At 41.2% G+C, this 24,146-nt stretch overlaps 1 protein-coding gene across 1 annotated transcript in view; it reads left to right on the forward strand.

The window, feature by feature from the left end:
- Positions 1-24,146, forward strand: part of LOC139264688 (disco-interacting protein 2 homolog C) — a 622,729-nt gene that overhangs the window by 476,290 nt on the left and 122,293 nt on the right. Inside the window, exons 12-19 of the mRNA XM_070881594.1 lie at positions 7,068-7,191; positions 9,005-9,114; positions 11,072-11,174; positions 15,133-15,197; positions 18,491-18,584; positions 18,809-18,928; positions 20,036-20,150; positions 21,033-21,172. Coding sequence (XP_070737695.1) covers positions 7,068-7,191; positions 9,005-9,114; positions 11,072-11,174; positions 15,133-15,197; positions 18,491-18,584; positions 18,809-18,928; positions 20,036-20,150; positions 21,033-21,172 — 871 coding nt within the window. The remainder of the gene's footprint in view (positions 1-7,067; positions 7,192-9,004; positions 9,115-11,071; positions 11,175-15,132; positions 15,198-18,490; positions 18,585-18,808; positions 18,929-20,035; positions 20,151-21,032; positions 21,173-24,146) is intronic.

Below are 24,146 nucleotides of genomic sequence, written 5' to 3' on the forward strand. Positions count from 1 at the left end.
AAATTGTGCTGTTGAACTGGAGAGTAGCCAACGTAACATCTTTGTTGAAGAAGGGTATGAAGGATAAACTGAGTAATAACTATAGACCAGTCAATCTAATGTTAATTGTGGGCAAATTCTTAGGATCCATCATTCAAGGGTTGAGGGACTTAAGTTACATGGAGGGACTGGAGAAGTTGGGATTGTTCTCCTTGGAGGTTAAGATTAAAATTTAATAGAGGCGTTCAAAATCATGTTTTGATAGAATAAAGAAAAACTGTTTCCACTGGCAGAAGGGTCAGTAACCAGAGGAGACAGATTTAAGGTAATTGGCAAAAGAGGTGAGACATTGTTTCACACAGAGCGTTACTATGATCTGAAATGCACTGCCTGTAAAGCTGGTGGAATCAGAATAAGTCGTAACTTTCAAAAGGGAATGGGATAAATACTTGAAGGGAAGAAATTTGCAGGGCTATGGAGAAGGAGCAGGGGAGTAGGAGAAACTGGATAGCTTTCAAAGAACTGGCACAGGCATGATGGGCGGGATGGCCTCCTTCTGTGCTGTAAGGTTCTATGAAGATCTAATTAATGAGCAAATTAGGTAAACATGGAGTAACCAAGAGCAGCCAGCATGGATTTGTTAAAGCCAAATATTGCTTGACAAATGTAGAAGTTTCTATTTGAAGAGGTTACAGATTGTATAGATGCAGGACTTGCAGCAGATGTAGTATATATGCATTTTCAGAAGGTGTTCACTAAACTGTCTCACAAGAGACTTGTTAGAAAGAAATGAGGAAATGTGAAAGCATGGATGGAAAGTTTGCTGGCAAGTCGGAAAATAAAGAGGCAAATACTTGGATTGTAGAAGGGGTGAAAATGCTGCACCCCAGGCCTCCGTATATAGGTCATTTGGACTTGGACATAGGGAGCACAATCTCAAAATTTGCTGTCGACACAAAAGTGGGTGTTTGGCCAGCACTGAAAATGACTGTTAGAGACATAAGTTAGCAGAATGGGGAGACAATTGGAGAATGCAATTTACTGTGGATAAGTGTTAGGTAATACATTTTGGGAGGAAGCATAAGGAATTGGAGTATACACTTAATGGAAAGACACCAAAGGGTATGGAGAGTTCACATACATAATTCCCTGAAAGTGAGAGTAAAAAAAAAAGAATAGAGATGATGGCATTTGGGGTTTTATAAATAGGAGAATAAAGTACAAGAGTGCAGTATTACATAGAAATCACATCACAGAAACAAGCCATTCAGTTCAACCAGTCCATGTTGGTGTTTGTCCTCCACACGTGCAGTAATCCTAATCCCACCTGCCTAGCTTTTTCCCATATCCCTTTTATTCCTCTTTCCTTCAATCACCTATTTAACCTATTCTTTAGTATCGACATAGGGGTGAAATTTAACTTTGGTGGGGCGCATTGACACATGTATAATGGGCGGCTGCTCTGCTACCGCCCGCATTGCACCCCCGCCGAAGTTGAATTTCACTTCATGGCCACTACTTCAATCACTAACTCTATAGAGCATTCCAAAATCCCCTCAACCCTCTGTGTCAAAATAAAAAAAAGTTTCTCCTGCTCTCTGTCCTAACTTTTGTACATTCAATCTTGTGTCTATGTGCCCTTGTTCTTGACTCCTCAATCACTGGAAATCCATCCCTTCATAACTTTGAACATTGCTACCAAATTACTTTATCTCCTCTGTTCCAACAGAGACAGCCCAATTTTTTTCCAAGTCTTTTTTTTGGATTTGTATTTTCTCATACCAGGTAGCATCCTGGTGAATCTATTGCCTCAACATCTTTCCTATAGTGTGGAGACCAAAACTGCGCATAATACTCCAACCTTACTTAGGTTTTATATGGATTTGCAATAACATCTTAATTTTTATATTCAATACCTCTTGCCATTACACCTAACGTTCAATTAGCTATTTTATGGCCTTATCCACTTGATATGCTGCTTTTAATATCTTGTGAACCCGAACCTCCAATTCTCTTTGATTTTCCTCATCACCCAGCTTTACCCCATTTTAAAAAAAAAGTAATACATTTGAACAAAGCATTGTTTAGAGTACTGTAACAAACCAGAATTGCAGTACCGTGTGCAGTTTTATAGAAGGGACATTGAAGCAATAGAGAGTATACAGCATAGATTCATCAAGATGATGGCAGGGATGGGAAATATCATTATGAGGGGAGACTTGAGATAATACAACTATTTCTACTGGAGCAGAGAAAGCCAAGAGGAGATTTAATCGAGGTTTTGAGAAATTTCCTCTACAGTGTGTTGGAACATGGAATGCTTTGACACAAGGAATAATTAGGGTAGACCATTATATCTTTCAAGGGAAAATTGGATAAATATTTTGGAGTTGGGGGCAGATTCAGAGCTATGGGTATAGGAAGGCAGTGGAATTAGTCTTGAATTGCTCCAAAAAAGAGGAGGCAGGGACACGACGGGCTGAATGCCCTCCTTTGCTGTTACCTAATGAAGCAACATATTATCAAACTTACCATGAACGTTACCAAGGGTGACGTCTTGATGTCTTGTGCGTAGTTAAATTGTCACACATGCCTAGTTTGTCACACTTGAACTGGTTGGCTTAAATATTCACAGGAACAATTCACAACCTAACAGGCGGCAGGGTGCATATAATGAACAAGTAGTATCATTAAAAAAAGAAAGAAAAAAGTAGTATGCTTGACAGTTTGTCTGTAATTGGCCTCAGGACATGCTTATTCACAGCCGTTAGAACTTGTGGTTTTCAAGAGAGAGGCCACTTTAAGCACAGGTCCACACTAGTCGCAGAATAATACATTAATGGGTTACATAGTATAACATTTCTGTCCTGATAAAAGCATCATATGCTTTGACTTACCATGAGCAATGGTATGGGAAATCTGCTCTGCTGTTTAGTGAAGAGATTGAATGCATTTGGGACAATTCATTGGTATGCCAATCTGTTCACTTATGCAATTTCATTGGTGGATGCAATTCTTTCCACGTAGGGAATATCTATTCTTGCATGAAAATAATAATAGGTAAGAAATGTTTAGACTAATGGCATCTTTCTTTTAGGTTCACAGTCCCCTTAAATGCTCATTTATGTCAGCTTAGCAAACCAGAAATAGCCATGCAGTTATCCAAACGTTTGATAGCATTTATTTTTTGTTTTGGCACAGTCATTGGGCTGAATTATCCTCCATATTGTGACTCGTTTTGGGGCGGTATAGGGAGTAAAATGAGTTCGCAGAGGCTACCATGTCAAATCCACTGCTTAAAACTGTATCTGAGTTATCCTCCAAACGAAAGTGCCAGTGCCCTTCCAGGGTCTCCTGTAAATGGGCTTGAGGGATGTGGCTGACCCCTCAGCCCATTTCCCAACTTCCACCCAAATAATTATTGCCACTGTATAAATGCTTTAGTCAGCTCTGCTCAAAGTACTGGTTTGCACTGTAAAAAGGAAGATGAGGAGAATTGGCAGAGCTTGGGTTGGCCGACTGGGTAGAGGGGTGGGTTGGGAGGTGCGGGGGGGGGGAGGGAGGTGGCAGTTGTTGTGTTCAGCTTGAGATTTGGCTGACTTGATAGGAAGAGGACCAAGCTGGAACCTGGGGAAAGCCGACATTCCTAGTCTGAAGGCTGAGCCAAGAATCACAGAGGTGCAACCCAAACCTGAAGGCCAAGGACAGGTGATTGAGCTTCCTGGGAGCGAATTGGAGGGGGTCCTCCAAAGCCGCGTTGGCTGACCTCCAAATGATTGGGGAATGGGGTAATACCACCCCTTCGCCTCACCCTCCACCACTGAGGATTAATAAGTACAAAGAAGAGGTTAGATTAGAAGTTCTTAGAGGGAGGAATCACAGAAGGAGTCTCTTTCCTACACACTCTTACTCACTTTTCAGGGTCTTCAGATCAATGTTTTGTTCAGAGTCCTCTAATGGCTGGTGACTCAGAAGGCTGCGCTTTCTCTGAGGCTATTTGGGAAATAAGCCAACTGCTTGGTGAAGACCTGCAGCTCACTTCAACCAGGAGAACAGCACTGTGCATACCCATCAACATCACCATTGCCCTAAGTTTCTTTGTAACGGGATCCTTCCAGATAACATTAGGTGCTCTTTGCCACATTAATCAGGCAATACTCATCCTTGCATCAAGAAGGTCACCGATGCTCTATTCGGGAGGGTTGTGCAATTCATATCCTTCCCAATGGAAGCAGACAAACAAAGGGAGAGAATGATCCAATTCTACAGACAAAGTTTCCCACAGGTACAAGAGCAATTGATGGACGCATGTCGCACTCAAAGATCCATATGGCAACCACCACAATTTTTAGATTAGGAAAGTTTTTCATTTTGTTAATGTGTGATGCCCATCACCTTATCCTGCACGTCAATGCCAGGCACCCAGGAAGTCGCCTTAATGCTTCCGTCATGTGACAATCCACTACACCAGTGCTCGTGACTCGGATTCCTGTGTTAAGATGGTTGATTGTTGATCAGGACTGTATTCGTGACTGATGACTCCAGTAAGGCTTCCATAGACGGAGGGGACTACAGATACAATGACACCCATGCAACTACAAGAAGTGTCATAGAACAGAGTATAGGAATTCCAAAATCCCATTTTAGGTGCCTGAATAAATCTGGTGGTGCCCTGCACTACATCCCAACGAGTCTTAATAATCATTGTAGCTTGTTGCATTCTGCATAATATTGCTATGAAGAAAGGCCCAGAAGCAGAAGGCAAGGATGTTGAAGACAAGTTGGAACGACCTCCTTCTCTGTAGCATGATAGGGTTTTCAGGAATGAGCGGACGTGGAACGGAATAGCCAGCAGCCAGAGAAAGAAGGACACAACTGATCACCCAGTGCTTTCAGGAAGTAAAGATTGACTCACCAACTCTCAAACACGGTGCGCAATCTGTGTTTACTGTACAGAACAAAAAGCACCAAAAATTCCAATCTATTTCTTAAAAACCATGTTACCATCTGTGTCGGCTAATATACTTGCTCGTGCTCCTAATCTTGCACTTCGGAATGGCCTCCTTCTGCGCAGTAAATTTCTATGTTTCTATTTATATAGCGCCTTTCACGACATCCAAAAAAGATATTTCCTGAGTGAGATGCTTGTGATGGGCAGAGGCCTGAGTTGACTTTTAACTCGGCGAAGCACCTGCCTTGGAGGCCCAGCTATCTGCAGCTTTTCTCTTGTAGCGACAAGTTGTTGTTTTGTTGTTTTAAAAACCCAACTGGTTCATAAGTGTCCTTGAGGGAAGGAAACCTGCCCCCCTTACCCAGTCTGACCTTTATGTGACTCCAGTCCTACACCAATGTGGTTGACTCTTAACTACCCTCTGCAGTAGCCTAGCAAACCACTCAGTTGTATCAAACTGCTGGAAAGGATCACACGAACTGCAGTCGTTCAAGAAGAATGTTCACCACCACCTTCTCAGGGCAACGATGGATTGGGCAATGAATGCCGGCCTTGCGAGCAATGCCTACAACCTAGTATTTCAAAATGTCTCTGCTTTTCTCTCTCTCTCCATCTTTGGCCCTGTGTTCTGCAGGTCGTGGAAAACGTTCCATCATGTGTTGTAGATATAGGTGGTAGACTCATCCCATTTGTTCACCATTTCAGCCCTATGTGTGCAAACCCCTCTCTAATCTCTGCACATGAGTTCAGTGTTCCCCAATCATAACTATTTTGAAGAATGGGCTCCTTTAGATCTCAAGGCTCCTTATCTGAAGGCAGTCATTTTTCCACCCTCTTTGGAGGAATGGTGCTCTCTCCCTCCCTCCCTCCCTCCCCCCCTCTCTCTCTCTCTCTCTCTCTCACCACCAGCTCTTCCTGCTCACTCATGCTTAGTGTCTCACTCAGCGAAAACCCTTCCAACTCATTACATCCTCTTGATTGGATGTCTCTTACTGATGCTTGCACAAGTTAGATACCATGTGAAAAGTAGATCCGCCCAAAATCCAGTCTATTCCTACACATAGTTTAATCTATGATGGAGTTGGTGGGAAAATGACAGCAGTTGTTGATCTGGCAGCAGACTCACCAATGGAAGCCGTCATTATGGCTGGCTTATTCTTGCTGGACAATCTCATATGATGTGAAACACGGACAAGCTTTGTTACTGCCTTTTATCTGGAGGAAGAGATGACAATTTAAGGATGATGAGATGTGGAACTGCATTGCCCTTTGCATCAAGTGTCCTTGAAGTCTAGCAGTAGCTTTTGTAGCAGGCATGGTGAGTTACCAGAGTGGTTTTCAGTAAGTAAAATGCCCGAGTGTTTGCAGAGCTCTCCTGACCCCTTGGTGCTGAGAGAGAAAAAGCATGATAGCTAAGGCGCTAAGTGAAGGTTTGAATAGTCGTGGATGTGTGTTGGCAAAGTGCCTTGACTTTTCTTGGCCATACTTGTGAGGTCATTGAACCTTTCCCTGCTTAGTGTGGCAATTCCTTGGGGTGGTGTAGGTGGCATTTACTGCCTCTGCTATCTTCCTGCATTAATCCATCACCCTCAATGGCTTCCCACCCTCAGCACTCAGCGGACTACCTCATCTGGCGTTTAATTCAGCTAGCAACACCTCCAGAGATCCACCTGAGAATCTGGGGGCCCTTTTAGCTGTAAAGTAGCAATCCACCAATCAGAGGCACTATTACTGCTCCAAATCTGCCCTGCACAGCAAACAAGGACCAGTGAGGGCATGTTAGTGGTGGATTCACATCATGGTATTCCTCTTCTGCTGCGAACCCGCCAACAGGAGAATTCAGCCCAAAGATTTCATCAATTGATGCGCATCAATGTACGTGTGAGAGTTTTAAACATATAGAACTTTAAAGCATTCATGACTTTACTTTGTATATAAAATAATTATATGCATTCAATATTGGTCATTGAACAAGCTAAATTCCAGTACTTTTAGTTTTAAAAATGCCTTTTCTTCCCATCTCCCCATACAAAACCATATTCTTCCCCCTCCTACTTCAACCCTACCACTGCCTTCAATTTTGGTTTTGAAATTTTGAAACCCAACACAAGATGACAGATTTGTCTTTTCCCACCAGGATGCCGGAAGCCAACAAATTGGTTTTCTTTTGGGAAGTTGTGGTGTTACTGTAGCATTAACCAGCGATGCATGTCACAAAGGTTTGCCCAAAAGCCCAACGGGGGAGATTCTACAGTTTAAAGGTAATTGGTTTTCATGTCTTTTACCTTCACTTGTTCTATTTTTACGTCGCTTGCATTTTATTGTGATTAACTACTTGGACAAATCTAGTTTAAGTTGCTCCCCTCTAATACTGCAGTGATTGTAACAACTTCATGAATAGTGAATTCGATTTTCTTTAATGCCCAGAGGTTATCTTTCCCACAATTTAACATGACTCTTCTTCACTAAACCATAGCTCTTAGTTTTAATACCTCTACTATTAAAAACTTATAAGCTGATTCTTCAATTAATTTTGAAATTCAACAATCATTATTACACACAAACATGCTGAAGAAGTTTGAATATGCAGTCTAGAATTTGCACTGTCTGAGTACCTCATGCATTTGCAGTGAATTCTTTTGTTCACTTTTAACAGAGATATTAATCCACTTAAAATAAACATTTCAATGCCATTATTGAAGTAGTGGACAGATGAATCTCATGAATATATATTGAGTGTTTAGCTAATATTGTGTAATTTCCAGGTCAAAATGTTTGGAATTGAGGTAGAGGAGTGGGTTAAAACACTGTCCCTTCACCTCTGGGGCCAAGTTTCAAATCCACACTAAATTGATGAGATCAAAGTCTCTTCTTTGGCTAGAGGAGTTCTAAATGAAATTAATACTGCCGATCTCAGCCCAGTTGTTTACTGGGCACATGTCCAAACACACAACTGTCCATAATTTAACTGTAATTGACAACCTTATTCAGAAGTCATGAGGATTTGCTAATCGGGAAAATTAGAATTTCACTTGAGTATGTACGGTTGTGCTGTCTGCAATTGGATCTAATACTCATTGTCAGGACAGAGTAGAGGAAACATTACTCTGCATCTAACCCATGCTAAACCCAAGTTCCAAGTGCTCAGAAATTACAACTGGAGATTGTCCCTTGCATTGACATTCTGTTCTCTGTGTGCATGTGTGTAAAGTGCATTTCTATGCATATCTTTCTGATGATTATATCTTAAAGACATTATGTTTAAGAACTCTTTGTAGGAAGTTTGCTATGGTTCATTTTTTTTAATTCAATGATCTGTAAAGACTATGAATCTTTTCTGAATATATACTGTAGTTATTAAATGAAAACGTTGAGGTCAAAATACGATTGAACTGCATTGATCTGGTGAATAAGCTATTACAATATATTCCATGAATTATATAAATTTCTTTAGAACATATGTGTTTTATAATTTGTAACCTTTCAGAGTCATATAAATGGCTGTTATGATAGCCCATCAGGAGACTATTTAACTCCAAGTGAGATTTAAAATGAATTAATTGTTGAGATATGAATACAGATGTTTTGAAATTGTATTTTTGAGCTTATGTGGATTCAAAATTTATTTTTGAAAAGATTGGATGGAGGAAAATTTGAATTAATTAAAATTCAAAAATAACTTGCATAATATGAAAAAAGTTGCCACATGAAACGCTGCAACATTTTATCATTTATATGGACTCAGCTTTTGTAAAAAAAATATAGTCTGTGCATTAAAGTTTAGATAAATTTATAGTTCTATTTAAAGCAACATTGCTTGGTCTAATTTTCAGAATGACTGATCTAGACAAATAAAACAATTGGATTGAAACTCGTCCTGCAAATAAACTTCTTGCAGTGTACAAAAATAAGAGAATACTGGCTGAATCTGAACCATAGCTTCTTAAGGTCAAGGGAGCATGTGAGTTAAATCTCTGTAAAGGCGTGTGTTGCTGAGAGTTGCCAGCTCACTTTATTTGGATAGCTCACTTCACCCTACGATGAGCTGATTTTACTTTTTGTCATTTTTTTTAGGTTGGCCACGGTTGCTGTGGTTTGTAACAGAATCTAAGCATCTGTCTAAGCCTCCTCGGGATTGGTTCCCTCACATCAAGGATGCAAACAATGACACTGCATACATTGAGGTGAGAGGAACTGAAATCTAGAAACACAAACTTTCATAAATAATTGACTTGATTAATGAATGTAATTCATAACTTGTCATTTGTATGTGCTTAAAATAGAGTAAGGGTTGGTATCTTTAAGACATTTCGAAGATACTTATATAAAAATAACTCAATTTACTGCAGTTTATCCACTAAGTGTTGTATAGTTATTTATATTAGATTTTGAATCGATGCATATGATACTTAGGCTAAATTTACAAGGTGTAGACTTCACGGTTGGTTGGTTGAGCCAGTATTATCTTACACTTTAGCTCTATAGCCACAGGCTGTAAAATACTTAACAATATAAATTAATGTTGCCATTCAGAATTTGAAATCAGTATGCTTTTTGTTAATGGCAATTCTAGCGGTCTCAACTTAATGGATCAGTAAAACCACGCATACCGACTTCATAATGGGCCTTCCTTAGGCTGGGCTGAATTTTGGGATGTTAAATTGAGCACTCTTTCCAAGTTGAAATATAAAACAGTCATCAGATTATACAACAGCCCAGTGAAATAAGGGAGCTTGTTATAAAATATGATCCGTACTCATAATGGGCGCCTCGGTGTGCGACAGGCAAGGTGACTTTTCCTCTGGGCTTCCCCCACTCTGCCGCTGCAACTTCAGCTCGTAAATGGGGGAGTCTGCTGAAATTGCGACCGTGGAGCGGGAGAAAACCCCAGAGGAAATTCACGCCCGAGTACAAATTGTAGCATCAATAAATTGATATTTGCCCTCTGACGTAAAGAGAGGTGAAACTGAACATTTCTCTTGGCATGCTTCTGTGTCAACTAAGCAGTGGAATTGACCAATATCCTGAACATGCTTACAGGCTGGGCTGTCATTCTTGCCTGCTGTTCAGCGAGGATGGCATTGATATGGGGAGGGAAAAGGTGGAGACTCCAGAAGCATTGCGGCCAAAAAGAAACAAACAGACATTCCTCACTCAGACATTTCATGTTGCAGTAATTAGTGAAATCTATTACAAGGCCTGGAATGTCTTTGCAATCAGAAAAGTGAAATTGCATCAGTAAAATAAGACTTCAGTTATGAATGATATCACAGCGGAAAGACCATGAAACGCTATTGAACAGAAAAATAGAGGTGGTAATAATCAACATCAATTAAAATTAATTTAACAATTTAAATCTCAAGCTTTGAATGCATTAGTTTTTAATTTGATTCTCTATTAGAGAGAAATAGCAAAGCCATTGTAACACCAGAGGCATTGTCTTTTGTATTACTGCAACTTTAAATATAAAACGATTTGGCGCATTCAGTGAAGGTGGGGTTGATTATATTGGATTGAGTTTTTTTTTTAAACCTGCTGCATTTTGTTGTAGTTACACTTATTACTTTTACAACAACAACTTGCATTTATAAAGTGCCTTTAACATAACAAAACATCACAAGATGCTTGAATGCAAGATTCTGAGCCCAAGATTTGGAGATTACTTTTTCTATTGCCATGCTGCTTATTAGAAATGACTGATATTGCTTTCGAAACATGCAAGAACTCAGGATGAAGTATTTTAGTGCTATTCATGTTGTGGTGTAGAGGGAATTGTAAAGAATTACGTTATATGTATAGGGACGTTTCAGACATTGTTGAGCATGATTTGTACAGAAAAGTAAATTTAAACCAAATATTGCCTCTAATGTGCTTATATAACAAAAGATCACATTTTTGGAATAATATGCCAAGGAGCATAGTAGAGACAAAAACCACAGACCCGATGCCATTGAATGCAATAATGGAAGAGTTGGCGTACTGGAGGGATGAGTTTCAATCGCTGTAATGACCATTTCTTGTTCCTAACTATTCCTCCATTGTTAAATGATGGGAAAAATATCTGGTAACATACCCACAAAATACAGTGCACTATGTGAGCTCATCCACTCCTTCAACCATGTTGGTCTGTTTTATTGCTAGTACAAGACATGTAAAGATGGCAGCGTGCTAGGTGTGACAGTGACACGAATTGCACTCCTGACCCATTGTCAGGCTCTGACTCAGGCCTGTGCGTATACAGAAGGTAAGGGTTTCTTTCCCTTTTCATACTACTTAGTATATAAAATATTGGCTGCAATGTAACTCTGCTTTCTATAAGTGATGCGGTACAGACGTCCTTGCAATGAAATGGCGGACCTTTATGTTTTGGTTGTTTCAATATTCAGCAGCAGATTTTTATTTTAACTTAATATATTGACAAACTAGGGAAAATGAGCTAAAGATTGTGCCGATCATTTGTCTGGATTCGATAGTTTTACTCATTTTGACCATCGCATGTTATGCTTTGCTACCCCCCGCCCTTCCCATTACTGCTTCTGCTTCCATCTCATTGAATACATTTCTGCATTTTTAACTTTGTTTTCATATATGTGAGCAAACAATCTCCAGTAGAGGAGCTGCATCGAAACAGTAGGAAACTGCCAGTTGGCATACTTCAGTCTGTTAGGTTAAGGAGAGATATATTATCTTGAGTTCTCATTCCTGATTGCTTCTGGTGACACTTGCTGGAAAGCTGAGGACAGGATCAGCTGTGATCCCCTCACTGTTGAATACCTTGCCAACGCTCGCTGTCTCAGCTCACATAAAGAATGACCATTTGGGCAGGGTACCAAAGGTCAAACTGGTGTTGTGAAACTGTAGGTTAGTGCAAGTCAATAACTTTAGGAGAGGGAGAGGTGGGATGGGAGAGGTGGGGTGGGGGGGTGGGGGGGACGGGGATGGTGGCAAAATAAGAAACATCAAGAAAAACTCACTTGACTCTTGGAACAACAGAAGGTTCCCAAATTAAATTGCAGGCCAGTAACAAATGCATTGATTAATGTTCATAATGACTCACTAATCTGCTGGTCTCATTTGTGACTGATTCTGAAGAACTTACTGAAATGTATTGCTCACTGAAAATTATCAATCTTTAAATTATTGTTTTAAATATTGCCGTTCCTGAAAGTGTGATATTAATTTTAGAATGAAATGGTAACGTTATGCAAATGCAAATTGTGTAATTTCTAGGTCCTGCAAAATAAGCTAGCTTTGAACTGCAATTTTGAGGGTCAGTTTTTTTTTTAGAGTTGTAATGTGACATTTATTGGCACCTCTTAGGGTTGACTTTAAATCAATAATGAATAGGAAATTCAATTGACATGCCCTCTCTTGGGAGATCACAGTCCCCACCTAATTGAAAGCATTAGGAGTTTGCAATGTGACTCCTTTGAAAAATTCCATAGCACGGTCTGAATGCCATATATTTTCTTTGTAGTGTTCATTAGTTCAGTTTTGTGTCTCTCTTGACTCAATAGTGTTTTTTTATTGTTACCTATTGTCCCTATTGTGGCTAAACGCAATAAAATATTTACAGTAATCTGGTGCCACAGTGCTTTCATGAAGAATGACATACTGAGGTGTCAAAATAAGGTTGAGTAATTCATGAACGCTATAGCTGGCACAGTTAATTTATGTGTCGTGGTTTATACTTCTGTGAGTGACCACTGGAACTTAATGATGCATTAGCATCATGTGCAAATGCACAAAGCCCCTACATGAATCAAATGTCTAACTTTAATTCACAATTATTGGTGATTAAACCAAGTACACTTGAATGGGTATTGTATAAATAAAAATACACATTCGGAATAGTAGTTTACAGAAAATGAGCATCTCTTGTTTCAAGAAACTGCCAATTCCGATGCATATGCTCAAAGCAATGGCATTATTTTGAAGTCTTCTTTAAAATCATTACCCTCCAGAACAAATCTAACTCATCCCTAATACTTCAAAATAAATGAGAAAAATCTAGCCGAAGTACATATGATTACCAAAAATAAATGGTATATAAATAGTCTTCAAAAACAATTTCAATGTTCAGCAAGTTTATCCAGAAGATCCCAGGTTGACCGTTGGTATGTGCAGTGTTAGGTGAACTCAGAAGGGCTTAACTGGGAAGAGGAAAGTAGAATAGGGCTGCTACTTGTGACTGCTACTCGGTGAGCTCTGCTGAAAGTGCACATGTGGAGATAAAGCGAGGGCACAAGTTGTCTCTGGTAGATTGACCTGCCGACAGTCACCGTCATACATGAATACTAACCACTTAGGTGAGGAGGCTATGTCACCCCAACAAAACGTTAAGGGGGCAAAATTGCCCTTTTTTTTAAAGCCCCATTCGTGCGTCCGTGGGAGCGCTAACGGGGCGAAGGAGACTTTTCGCTCGGGGGAGGTGGGCACTATCGAATCCTGGGAAATTGCCCAGGAGTTTGCGTCGGCGCTGCACCCCGGGTCGCTGCGTAACGGTGATGACATCGCCGATCCCTCATCGCCCTGCGTCGACCCCTTACTGCCCCGTGGGGGGTTTTCCCCGCAGGTTGCGAGCCTGGTGTGAGTGGATGTTAACGCCAGTTTCGCGCGTCGCAAAGCTGGCCAACATCCACTCTCGAAGCGCTAATTAAAGGGGAAGGCAACAGCGCCCCGAGCCGCCATCTCTTTTTGATTACTGACTCTTGGGTCGACTCTACAATGAAGGCCCTAGCGTGGTCCGGGCCACCATCATGCAGCCCAGCAATCTGTTTTGGGTGCCGGCTGCAGGCCCAGTCCAACACTACCCTGGTGGCCTAGTGGAAGTCATCAGAGGCGTTGCAGTGTTCGCAGCGGCCCTCCCCTTTAAGCGAAAGGGAGGGGCGTTGCAGTGCGTTAACGCAGCGCGGAGCATCTGCGTAGCGCTTCTCTCGTTGCCCCAGTCGCACTCTGGGAGCCGCCCCCAAAGGAAGTGGTGCGTGTGAGATTGCGCTCTGCTTCCTCTGCGGGGGGGCGGTCCGAATTCAGCAGCGGGAGCGGAACTACTGCGCCGGGCACCGAAAATCCCGGCCCCAGATGGTTACCGCCCACAATCGGGGCGCAGGGCAATTTCCCCCCCCGACACTTTCACAAATCATTGTTATTATTGTAATTCTCTTACTGTTTTTAAAATGATATGCCCAGTGGTGGAGGGCTACTCGTGCAATCTTTTGCGTGTTGGGGGAGGTCGGAGGTCTCTGGTTACATCATCACCTCTTGTCTGAAATGTGAGAAATGGCTTCTCCAATCAGGAGGCAGGGCACAATATGTATTCGCAGTCTAATTGGAGAGTTATGGTTTTAATGCATACACTCTAGAGCCTTATCCTGGAACGTTCTAGTAAAGGAATAACAGATAATGGGGAAAATTTTTATGAAAGCTTCCGTTTTAAAATATCATCTCTCCGATACCGTGAACCAAAATACATAGGAACTGTCCTCCCCATTGACTGATGTTAAATGCATCACGAGCTGGTACTGCGCCATACATCATCATCATCGGCAGTTCCTTGAAACGAGGATGACTTGCTTCCATGCCGGAAAGGGATGAGTTCACAGGTGTTTCAATGAAGGACCTAATATTCCAGATCCCAAACTACATCCTGAAGGGTGGAAGATGCCTGTGCCATACAGCCCCTGTTCAATCCTTGCTTTGTGGTTGAGTTAGCCAGTCTCAATTGGTGAGGCAGGCGAGCCACGACATTAGTTCCTCACTATTCCCAGGCAAACAAAGGAAAAATATGCTGTGCTTGATGCTCATGATCATTCAGAGACTTTCCTTGTTTTAAGTATCGGTCAATGGATACTCAAGAAATAGTGGAACAAGAACTGGGTTACCTTGGGCTTTAACGGAATCATCGTTGAATCATACCCCCCACCCTCACCTCCCTCCTCCCCCCACCCACCCACCCGGGCATACAGCATCCAGATTTACACATGAACAACGGCCGTTTAACTAAGATACCAAAGAGCCGCCAGTCTCCAAATGCGTATCTCCCTTCAGAAGAGGACGGGTATGAAGAGGAAACTGGAGGGGGAGCAAATAGATTCAGAAGTAACATTTAGATTTGAACTAAAATTTAGAGGAATATACCCTCTGCTTTATTTTCCCTTCAAAAGCTTTATTTTAACTGAGAAAGTCTTGTCTGTCTTAAACAGCGGAAACCATTGTGAATGTATTGGATTTTAAGAAAGATGTTGGCTTGTGGCATGGTATTCTTACGGTAAGATCTTTTCCTATATATATATATGCATATTTCTATATAAATAGCAAATCTAAGATGTAAAACGATGTATTCAGCAGATGCACTTGTTAGAAGGCTTCTACCAGCAGGCAGTGGGTTTTATCTGACTGAGAGAATTGATCTTGTGTTATGAGGACATAAGAATTTTTCAGAACAGGAATAGACCATTCAGTCCAACAAGCCTGTTTCCCCCCCCCCCCCCCCCAAAGACCAATACTACTTTAGCTGCTTTCTCACCATATCCTTCAATCTCCCCTCCTTTCAGAAATACTAATGCTAAAACCTCTGAACTTTTGGAGATAAGGGGTGGTGTCCTTTGGACCTGTGAGTGAACTAAAGCGTCCCTAAAGAAATTATTGTCTCCTTAATCAGAGTAATTAAAGTGATAGGGAGCTCATGTTGAATATGAGCACCAGCAATAGACCATTTGGACCAGTTTCCGTACTGTAGTGTAGACTCCATGGGCCCAAGTTTCCACACGATAAAAAACGGGCGCCCCTCCGAGCTGGGCGCCCGTTTTTCGCGCCTAAAACGGCGCCGAAAGAAAACTCGCGATTCTGGAGCGCCCTGCAGCTCCTTGTCTGCCTGGCATGGCGCCCAGGGGGGCGGAGCCTACACTCGTGCCGATTTTGTAAGTGGGAGGAGGCGGGTACTATTTAAATTAATTTTTTTCCTGCCGGCAACGCTGCGCGTGCGCGTTGGAGCGTTCGTGCACGCGCAGTGTGAAGGAAACATTGGCACTCGGCCATTTTTGTAGTTCTTTGTAGCTGTTTAGTTTTTGAACATTTTTTAATAAAAGCACATTGCCATCAGCACATCAGCACTGAGAAGGCTGCAGGAAGCCTCAAAGTTGAGGCAGCCGTTTCCCGACGACCTCCCCCTTTTGCCGTCAGGAAATGGCTCCTCAATTTCTGAGGCTTCCTGCAGCCTTCTGTCTCCTTCCCTCCCTCCCTCCCGCCGTCTTGAACGGCTTCCTCCCTCCTCCTCCCCCACCCCCCCCCCCCCCCCCGCGTTCAGTCGGTCGGTCGGTCCCCTCCTGCCCGCCGGCTGTCTGGAACGGCTTCCTTTCCCCCCCCCCCCGCGTTCGGGAACGGCTCCCTCGTTTTGTGAGGCTTGCTGCACCATTCTCCCTGGCTGAAGCACTTTCACACAGGTAGGAAGATGGTTTATTTAATCTTTTCTTTGCTTATAAATTTTTATTCAGGTTGGATTTATTTGTATAAGTATAAATAAGGATTTATTGTAGAATTTAATGACTTCCCTTCCCCCCCCCCCCCCCCACCTCGTTCTGGACGCCTAATTTGTAACCTGCGCCTGATTTTTTAATGTGTAGAACAGGTTTTTTCAGTTCTACAAAAATCTTCACTTGCTCCATTCTAAGTTAGTTTGGAGTACGTTTTCACTGTGGAAACTTTCAAATCAGGCGTCAGTAGCCGGACACGCCCCCTTTTGAAGAAAAAGTTCTGTTCCAAAGTGGAACTGTTCTACCTGACGAGAACTGCAGAAAAAAAAATGTGGAGAATTGCGATTTCTAAGATAGTCCGTTCTCCACCAGTTGCTCCTAAAAATCAGGTGCAAATCATGTGGAAACTTGGGCCCCATGTAACTGGTTTCCAGAGCCTAGCTGCAAAAAAGAGATACACCATTGAGTATCTAAATTCAAATTAGTTCCAAGCTATTAAAATATATGGCTAGTAGATTTCAAAATTGAATAAGAGCTACATTTTCATACTCAGACTAATTACATCACTGCATTACTTCATTTTTACCCTCTTCATTTTCTTGGTGAAGCGTACTGAACTGCTCAACGTGTCTGTCAGTCCCTCACGTTGAAGCTACCTCTGTACATTTTCAGTTCTGCCACCTTCTCTTTTCTTGTCACTGTTTTTCTTCTCACAGTAACATTATTTATACACAGAGGTGACTCCTGAGTACAAGATTCATTGACATTTTAATTTTCGGGCAATAGGTGTCACATTTAAATTTATATAAGTGACTTTTACTCGTAAAAGTAGCAGAGCAGACTCAATGAGCCAAATGTCCTCTTTGAGCGCTCTGATGTCCCTGTGACCTTCAATGATCATGGGTTTGGTTTTATCATTACAAACAATGACAGTCATTCTTCTAACTCTCCACTGGTTACTTTTAACACGACTACAGTTACTATTTATGCATTATAAGTTTCAAACTGCTTTCATTATCATTGTGTTTAGATTTTCCTGATCAGCAAAATTCAGTTGCTTCATTAAATTTGATCTTGGGTCAACAATCTGGATTTTAGTTGAGTTGTAGGCAGCAACACTTTCAATCACATGTCACAATGGCGTGGCTGGAAAGAAAACTGCTGAGAATTCAGAGTGGGTGTTTTACACGAGAAGGTGCTGTCCTCCTTGCATGATTTTTCTGCAGATGACATGGTATTAAAAAAAGAGGAAGATGGAAATGAAAATTTAAAAGATTGCACACACAGGAGTGTACAGCCATGTCACCTTTCCCTGCACTTCAGAAGTGATGCATTGTGCGTAAAGCACTTTGCAACATTTGCGTTGCAACATTTTGACTTGATCAAAGCCACTGCACACAATAAACAACGATTGAAGTGTAATGACTGTTGTCATGCGTCGAACGCATAAAGTACTACCCAGTTCATTACTGCCCACACTTGTACCTTTTACTCACATTTTGTGTTCCCAGATTGTCGCTAGAATTAGAAATCGCTTTATTGGAGAATTTAGAGAAGGCAATTAACTATTGTCTTATTAAAAGATGAACTGCAGTTTGGAAAACAATAAGCTTAATTGCAATAGTGCAGCTCCCATTCAAAAATCCAGTTGGCGAGAGATTCTTACTATTTAGAGATTAGCTGTGCATTAGTTCCCTTAATTTTCAGGTAAATGTGGGTTGAAATAATTGTATTTAACAATGCAGTAAGCCAAGAAAAACAATGAATGATCAGTGGCCTCAGCTTGTGATCTCGGGCCATGACATGACATGTTTTGGTAAGTTGCCTTATTTGCATGTCAAATGGCTATCAATAAAATAGATCCACTTCTATCATTGTTTTATTACACTGGATTGTTCTGGTTAAACATACTTAATGATTATAAAGCTGGTGACAATTTACAAGTGCTTAGCATTTGTGCGGAGAATGTTGATTTAGTATAATTATGATAAAATGTATTATGAATTTGAAATGCATATTTATGAAACAAAAATAGTATCTTCTATTTCTAAGTGCAATATTTTCTTGTGTTTTACTTTTCCCCCCTCAGAGCGTTATGAACATGATGCATGTTATCAGTATTCCATATTCATTAATGAAGGTGAATCCCCTTTCATGGATACAAAAAGTCTATGCATATAAGGGTAAGTACTGATAATTATGCAAAAGGCTTTGTTTAAATAGATTGTGATTGAGTATTATTCCGGTGTTTTCATTAATAGAATATCAGAGCCCTTTTTAGTTTTGAGCGTTGATGTAACAGAGTTACATTCTGATCAAATCTGTCCAAACGAATGCCAAGATTTGGGTTTTATTTTAAAATTAAGAGCGAGTTCAGAGAGAATGATTCAATTCCATGTAATTCCAGCGAAAGTGGCTTGTGTGAAGTCTAGGGACATGCATTGGGCCCTGGTGGCACACAGAGACCAGCGAGATATTAACCTCACCTCACTACGGATGCTAATAGTCGCAGATGGAGCCAACCCTTGTAAGTAGCTACCTCCTTTATTCATCTTGCTATTTTAAAACAAAATGCAACATAAATTGTTTGATATGTAGTTTGCAACATTTTAACTCCAATGTAGTATTTAAAGTAGTGCAAAGGTGCTTTTAAGAGCACTTCAGACTAGTCACCTGTGATTTCCAGTGTTGTCACCAAGTGTGAGAACAGAAAGTGCCAACAAAATACTGCACTTAAAAATCTCTGAATTTGCAAAATACTACATCGGCTAGGATTATTTTGTACATAATCTCACCTGAGTATTATTTCATAATGTTAAATTGAAATGTAAAAATTACTATCTCTAATCTTAAAATCTGTTGAAAATTAGTGCAGGTATAGGCTTTCGATAATGTGGGTTTAATTCCATCTATGTGCTATTTATAATTCACTCGTTAACTCTTTTTGTATAATTTTCAGTGTTTTAAATCAGTGCAATTCAGAATTTATGGAAAGATGTTAGCGGTTGAACTAAAAATCTATTACAGCAGCTTGGGGAAGGGGGAGGTGGGTGTGGGTTATGGTGATGCAGTGAGTTACAGCACTGCCTTTTCACTCCTGGGTCACGGTTGGATTCACGCCAAACTGATGGGGTGGAAGTCTACACTCAATGACTGCAGCAAGGGTCCCAAGTGCCAAGTGGATTTGGCACACTTTCATCAGCACAGTTTGGTGCAATTGGCACGAAGTTGAATATCTCATTAAGAGGTGCCACCAGGACAGTGGGTGGAATAGGGAAGAAGTAGCACTGGTGCTGCAAGAGGTGCTCTTCTCAGGTGCGGGCGGCGGGAAATGCTTTCTGTATTTAGAAACCAGGGTATTGATGTAGAAATTTTCAGTTTATTTCAATGGCTGGTTATGCAGGAATTATAAAGCGACAAGCGACTTGTAGTCTTGGTGGCCACTGGGACTGTTGTGCAAATTTCAACCTCTTTAATTAACCTCCTCGTAAAAATAAATTACATGCAATTGCCTAGCATTTAGTTCTTGGCAAAAAGAAAAAAATACATGGATAGGACTTGCATTGAGAGATTTGGATTGGTCCCTACATTTAAAAAGGTTGTTCTAATATTTCATGAATGTTTTGTTCATTAGGGTCCATTTCTTCCTGTGACGCATTCCTTAATGTCTTCCAAAGCAAAGGATTGCGTCCTGAAGTAATCTGTCCTTGTGCCAGTTCACCAGAAGCTCTTACTGTAGCTATCCGCAGGTACGGCATTGAGTTCTTTGACATACACAGTAGTAAGTGATGAGTGAGGAGGTAGGTTTTAATCTGTTTTAGTGCCACACAAAGTGCTCTGATGACAAACCATTGCAAGATGAACATGTAGCAGTAAATTGGCAAGCCAATTCAGATGTTAACTGCATTGTAGTTCATTACTCATCCTCTTAATGCCCCCATCCCCCTAATATCATCCTGCCTTGGCCCCACACTGTCTATCTAGCCTGGGGATCTGAGCTACAGATGCCTTCACAGCTGCTGTCTGTTCTGTTCTGTATCAGGCAAAAGAGGACATATTTCACACTTGCCAACATTGCTTGAAGAAAAATCAATATGGTGTTTGGTAAAGCGCAATTAAATGTTCAGTCCTGTTTTCCATAAAGGCCAGTAAGGAACAGTTTTTTTTTCCCTACTTGTTATGATGAGAAGGGTGAAAAGGTTGGAATCTGTACTGCTGCGTTCAGGATTCCAGAAATAAAAATAAAAATTGGAATCTTCCCAATGGAAATAAATAGAATTGTGCAATTATTCATTCTTCGGGGAAAAATTGATATTTCTTTCCTCGGAGATGGAGCACTCAACACCCCAAGTGCATTCAATCTAGAGGTTGAAACTCGCTGATTGCAGTGCTGGGTAATTAAGAATATCCTTTGGGACTACGATTTAAACTCAAGACTTCTGAATTAAGTTCTTATTAAGTAACCAGTTTTCTTTTGGTATGGGAAAATTTAACACACTTGATCAATCACTGTCTGATGATTAGTACAAATTAAAGTGCACATTAACAACATCCTTCTACAAATCTTTCCTTTAAAAAAAATGTACTTAAGATTCTGTTCATGAAATTTTAAGTGTGAGAGTTTATTTTAGGCCTACAGATGATACCAACCAGCCTCCTGGTCGAGGTGTCCTCTCTATGCATGGCCTGAGTTATGGGGTGATAAGAGTGGACTCTGAAGAAAAACTCTCTGTCCTGACTGTGCAAGATGTTGGAATGGTGATGCCTGGAGGTAAGACTTGATGGAATAAATTGATTTTGCTTCCTGTTTTATCAACTCAACATGGAGATTAAGTTAATCAGTTTAAATGAATTGTGCTTTGTGTTATGTTTTCTGATTCTTTCGACAACATCTCAGTGAATTATTAAAAAGTCTCAATGAATTATTAAAGAAGTCTTCAAAATATGCTGTACATAGAAACATAGAAAATAGGTGCAGGAGCCTGCACCACCATTCAATATGATCATGGCTGATCATGCAACTTCAGTACCCTACTCCTGCCTTCTCTCCATAACCCCTGATCACTTTAGCCATAAGGGCCACATCTAGCTCCCTTTTGAATATATCCAACGAACTGGCCTCAACAACTTTCTGTGGGAGAGAATTCCATAGGTTCACAATTCTCTGGGTGAAAAAGTTTCTCCTCATCTCGGTCTTATATGGCTTACCCCTTATCCTTAGACTGTGACCCCTGGTTCTGGACTTCCCAAACATCGGGGACATTCTTCCTGTATCTAACCTGTCCAATCCCATCAGAATTTTATATGCTTCTATGAGCTCCCCTCTCATTCTTCTAAATTCCAGTGAATATCCTAGTCAATCCAGTCTTTCTTCATATGACAGTCCTGCCAACCCAGGAATCAGTCTGGTGAACCTTTGCTGCACTCCCTCAATAGCAAGAATGTCCTTCCTCAGATTAAGAGACCAAAAGTGCACACAATACTCAAAGTGAGGTCTCACCAAAGCCATGCACAACTGCAGCAAGACCTCCCTGCTCCTATACTCAAATCCTCTCACTATGAAGGCTAACATGCCATTTGCTTTCTTTACTGCCTGTTGGACCTGCATGCCGACTTTCAATGACTGATGTATCACGACACCCAGGTCTCGTTGCACCTCCCCTTTTACTAATCTGTCACCATTCAGATAATCTGCTTTTCTGTTTTTGCAACCAAAGTGGATAACCTCACATTTATCCAATTATACTGCATCTGCCATGCATTTGCCCACTCACCTAACCAGTCCACGTCACCCTGCAGCCTCTTAGCATCCTCCTCGCAACTCACACTACCACCCAGCTTAGCGTTATCTGCAAACTTGGAAATATTACATTCAATTCCTTTGTCTAAATCATTTATATATATATATATATATATTGTAAATAGCTGGGGTCCCAGCACTGAACCTTGCAGTACCCCACTAGTCACTGCCTGCCATTCTGAAAAGGACCCGTTTATTCCCACTCTGTTTCCTGTCTGCCAACCAGTTCTCTATCCACGTCAATACATTACCCCCAATACAATGTGTCTTAATTTTTTACACTAATCTTTTGTGTGGGACCTTGTCAAAAGCCTTTTGAAAGTCCAAATACACCACAGCCACTGGTTCTCCCTTATCCACTCTACTAGTTACATCCTCAAAGAAATTCTAGATTTGTCAAGCATGATTTCCCTTTCATAAATCCATGCTGACTTGGACCGATCCAGTCACTGCTTTCCAAATGCACTGTTATTACATCTTTAATAATTGATTCTAGCATTTTCCCCACTACCGATGTCAGGCTAACCGGTCTATAATTTCCTGTTTTTTCTCTCCCTCCTTTTGTAAAAAGTGGGGTTACATTAGCTACCCTCTAATCCATAGGAACTGATCCAGAGTCCATGGAATGTTGGAAAATGACCACCAATGCATCTACTATTTCTAGGGTCACTTCCTTAAGTACTCTGGAATGCAGGCTATCAGGCCCTGGGGATTTATCGGCCTTCAATCCCATCACTTTCCCTAACACCATTTCCTGACTAATAAGGAGTTCCCTCAGTTCCTCCTTCTCGCTAGACCCTCGGTCCTCTAGTATTTTCGGGAGGTTATTCGTGTCTTCCTTAGTGAAGACAGAACCGAAGTATTTGTTCAATTGGTCTGCAATTTCCTTGTTCCCCATTATAAATTCACCTGATTCTGACTGCAAGGAACCTACATTAATCTTCTCTAATCTTTTTCTCTTCACATATCTGTAGAAGCTTTTGCAGTCAGTTTTTATGTTCCCTGCAAGCTTCCTCTCATACTCTATTTTCAACCTCCTAATTAAACCCTTAGTCCTCCTCTGCTGAATTCTAAATTTTTTAAACCGCCTAAATATGCAGATGAGACTGCTGTTCAAAGTTTACTGAAAAAGGTAGCATAACACCTTCGACCATGTGGCATATCTAAATACTGCATTAAAATGTGCTCAGATCCTGGAGTGGGCCTTAGAAATAGACCCATAAATCTCAGAATCTTAATCGATGCATTTCTTTGGATGTTCTCCAGTTTATCGATGTCCTTTTGAAGGTACCTTGCTCTAAATAGCTTGCAGTTTTCTATCTGTGTCCCTCCCAATGCATTGCATAGTACTAAAATAAGCAGTTTTGACTTGGAATGAAAGGGTCTCAAGTTGGAGTGGAGTATTTGATGAGCCCCATTTTCACTAAGAGCAGCTTTGCACTACTGGATGGTACTCATTCTCCATTCGACTTAGTTGTTCTCCTCAGAGCAGAGAAGAGTGAGAGGAGAAAATCATAAGGGATCTGGACAGAGTAGATAGAGAGAAACTGTTCCCATTGGCAGAAGGGTCGAGAACCAGAGGACACAGATTTAAGGTGATTGGTAGAAGAACCAAAGGTGACATAAGAGGAGATCTTTTTACACAGCGAGTGGTTAGGATCTGGAATGCACTGCCTGAAAGGGTGGTGGAGGCAGAATCGATCACTGCTTTCAAAAGGGAGTTGGATAAGTGCCTGAAGAAATTTTTTTGCAGGGCTCCGAAGAAAGGGCGGGGCAGCGGGACTAGCTGAGGTGCTCTTGCAAAGAGCCGGCATGGGCTTGACTGGCCGCATGGCCTCCTTCCACGCAGTAACCATTCTATGATTCCTTTTACCTTTTCCATCTTTGCTCATGTACACCTATTCGCAGTATACCTATGTTTCATATATCAGTGTTCATTACCTCA

Source organism: Pristiophorus japonicus, chromosome 5, assembly GCF_044704955.1.
Source record: "Pristiophorus japonicus isolate sPriJap1 chromosome 5, sPriJap1.hap1, whole genome shotgun sequence".
Lineage (NCBI taxonomy): Eukaryota > Metazoa > Chordata > Chondrichthyes > Pristiophoridae > Pristiophorus > Pristiophorus japonicus.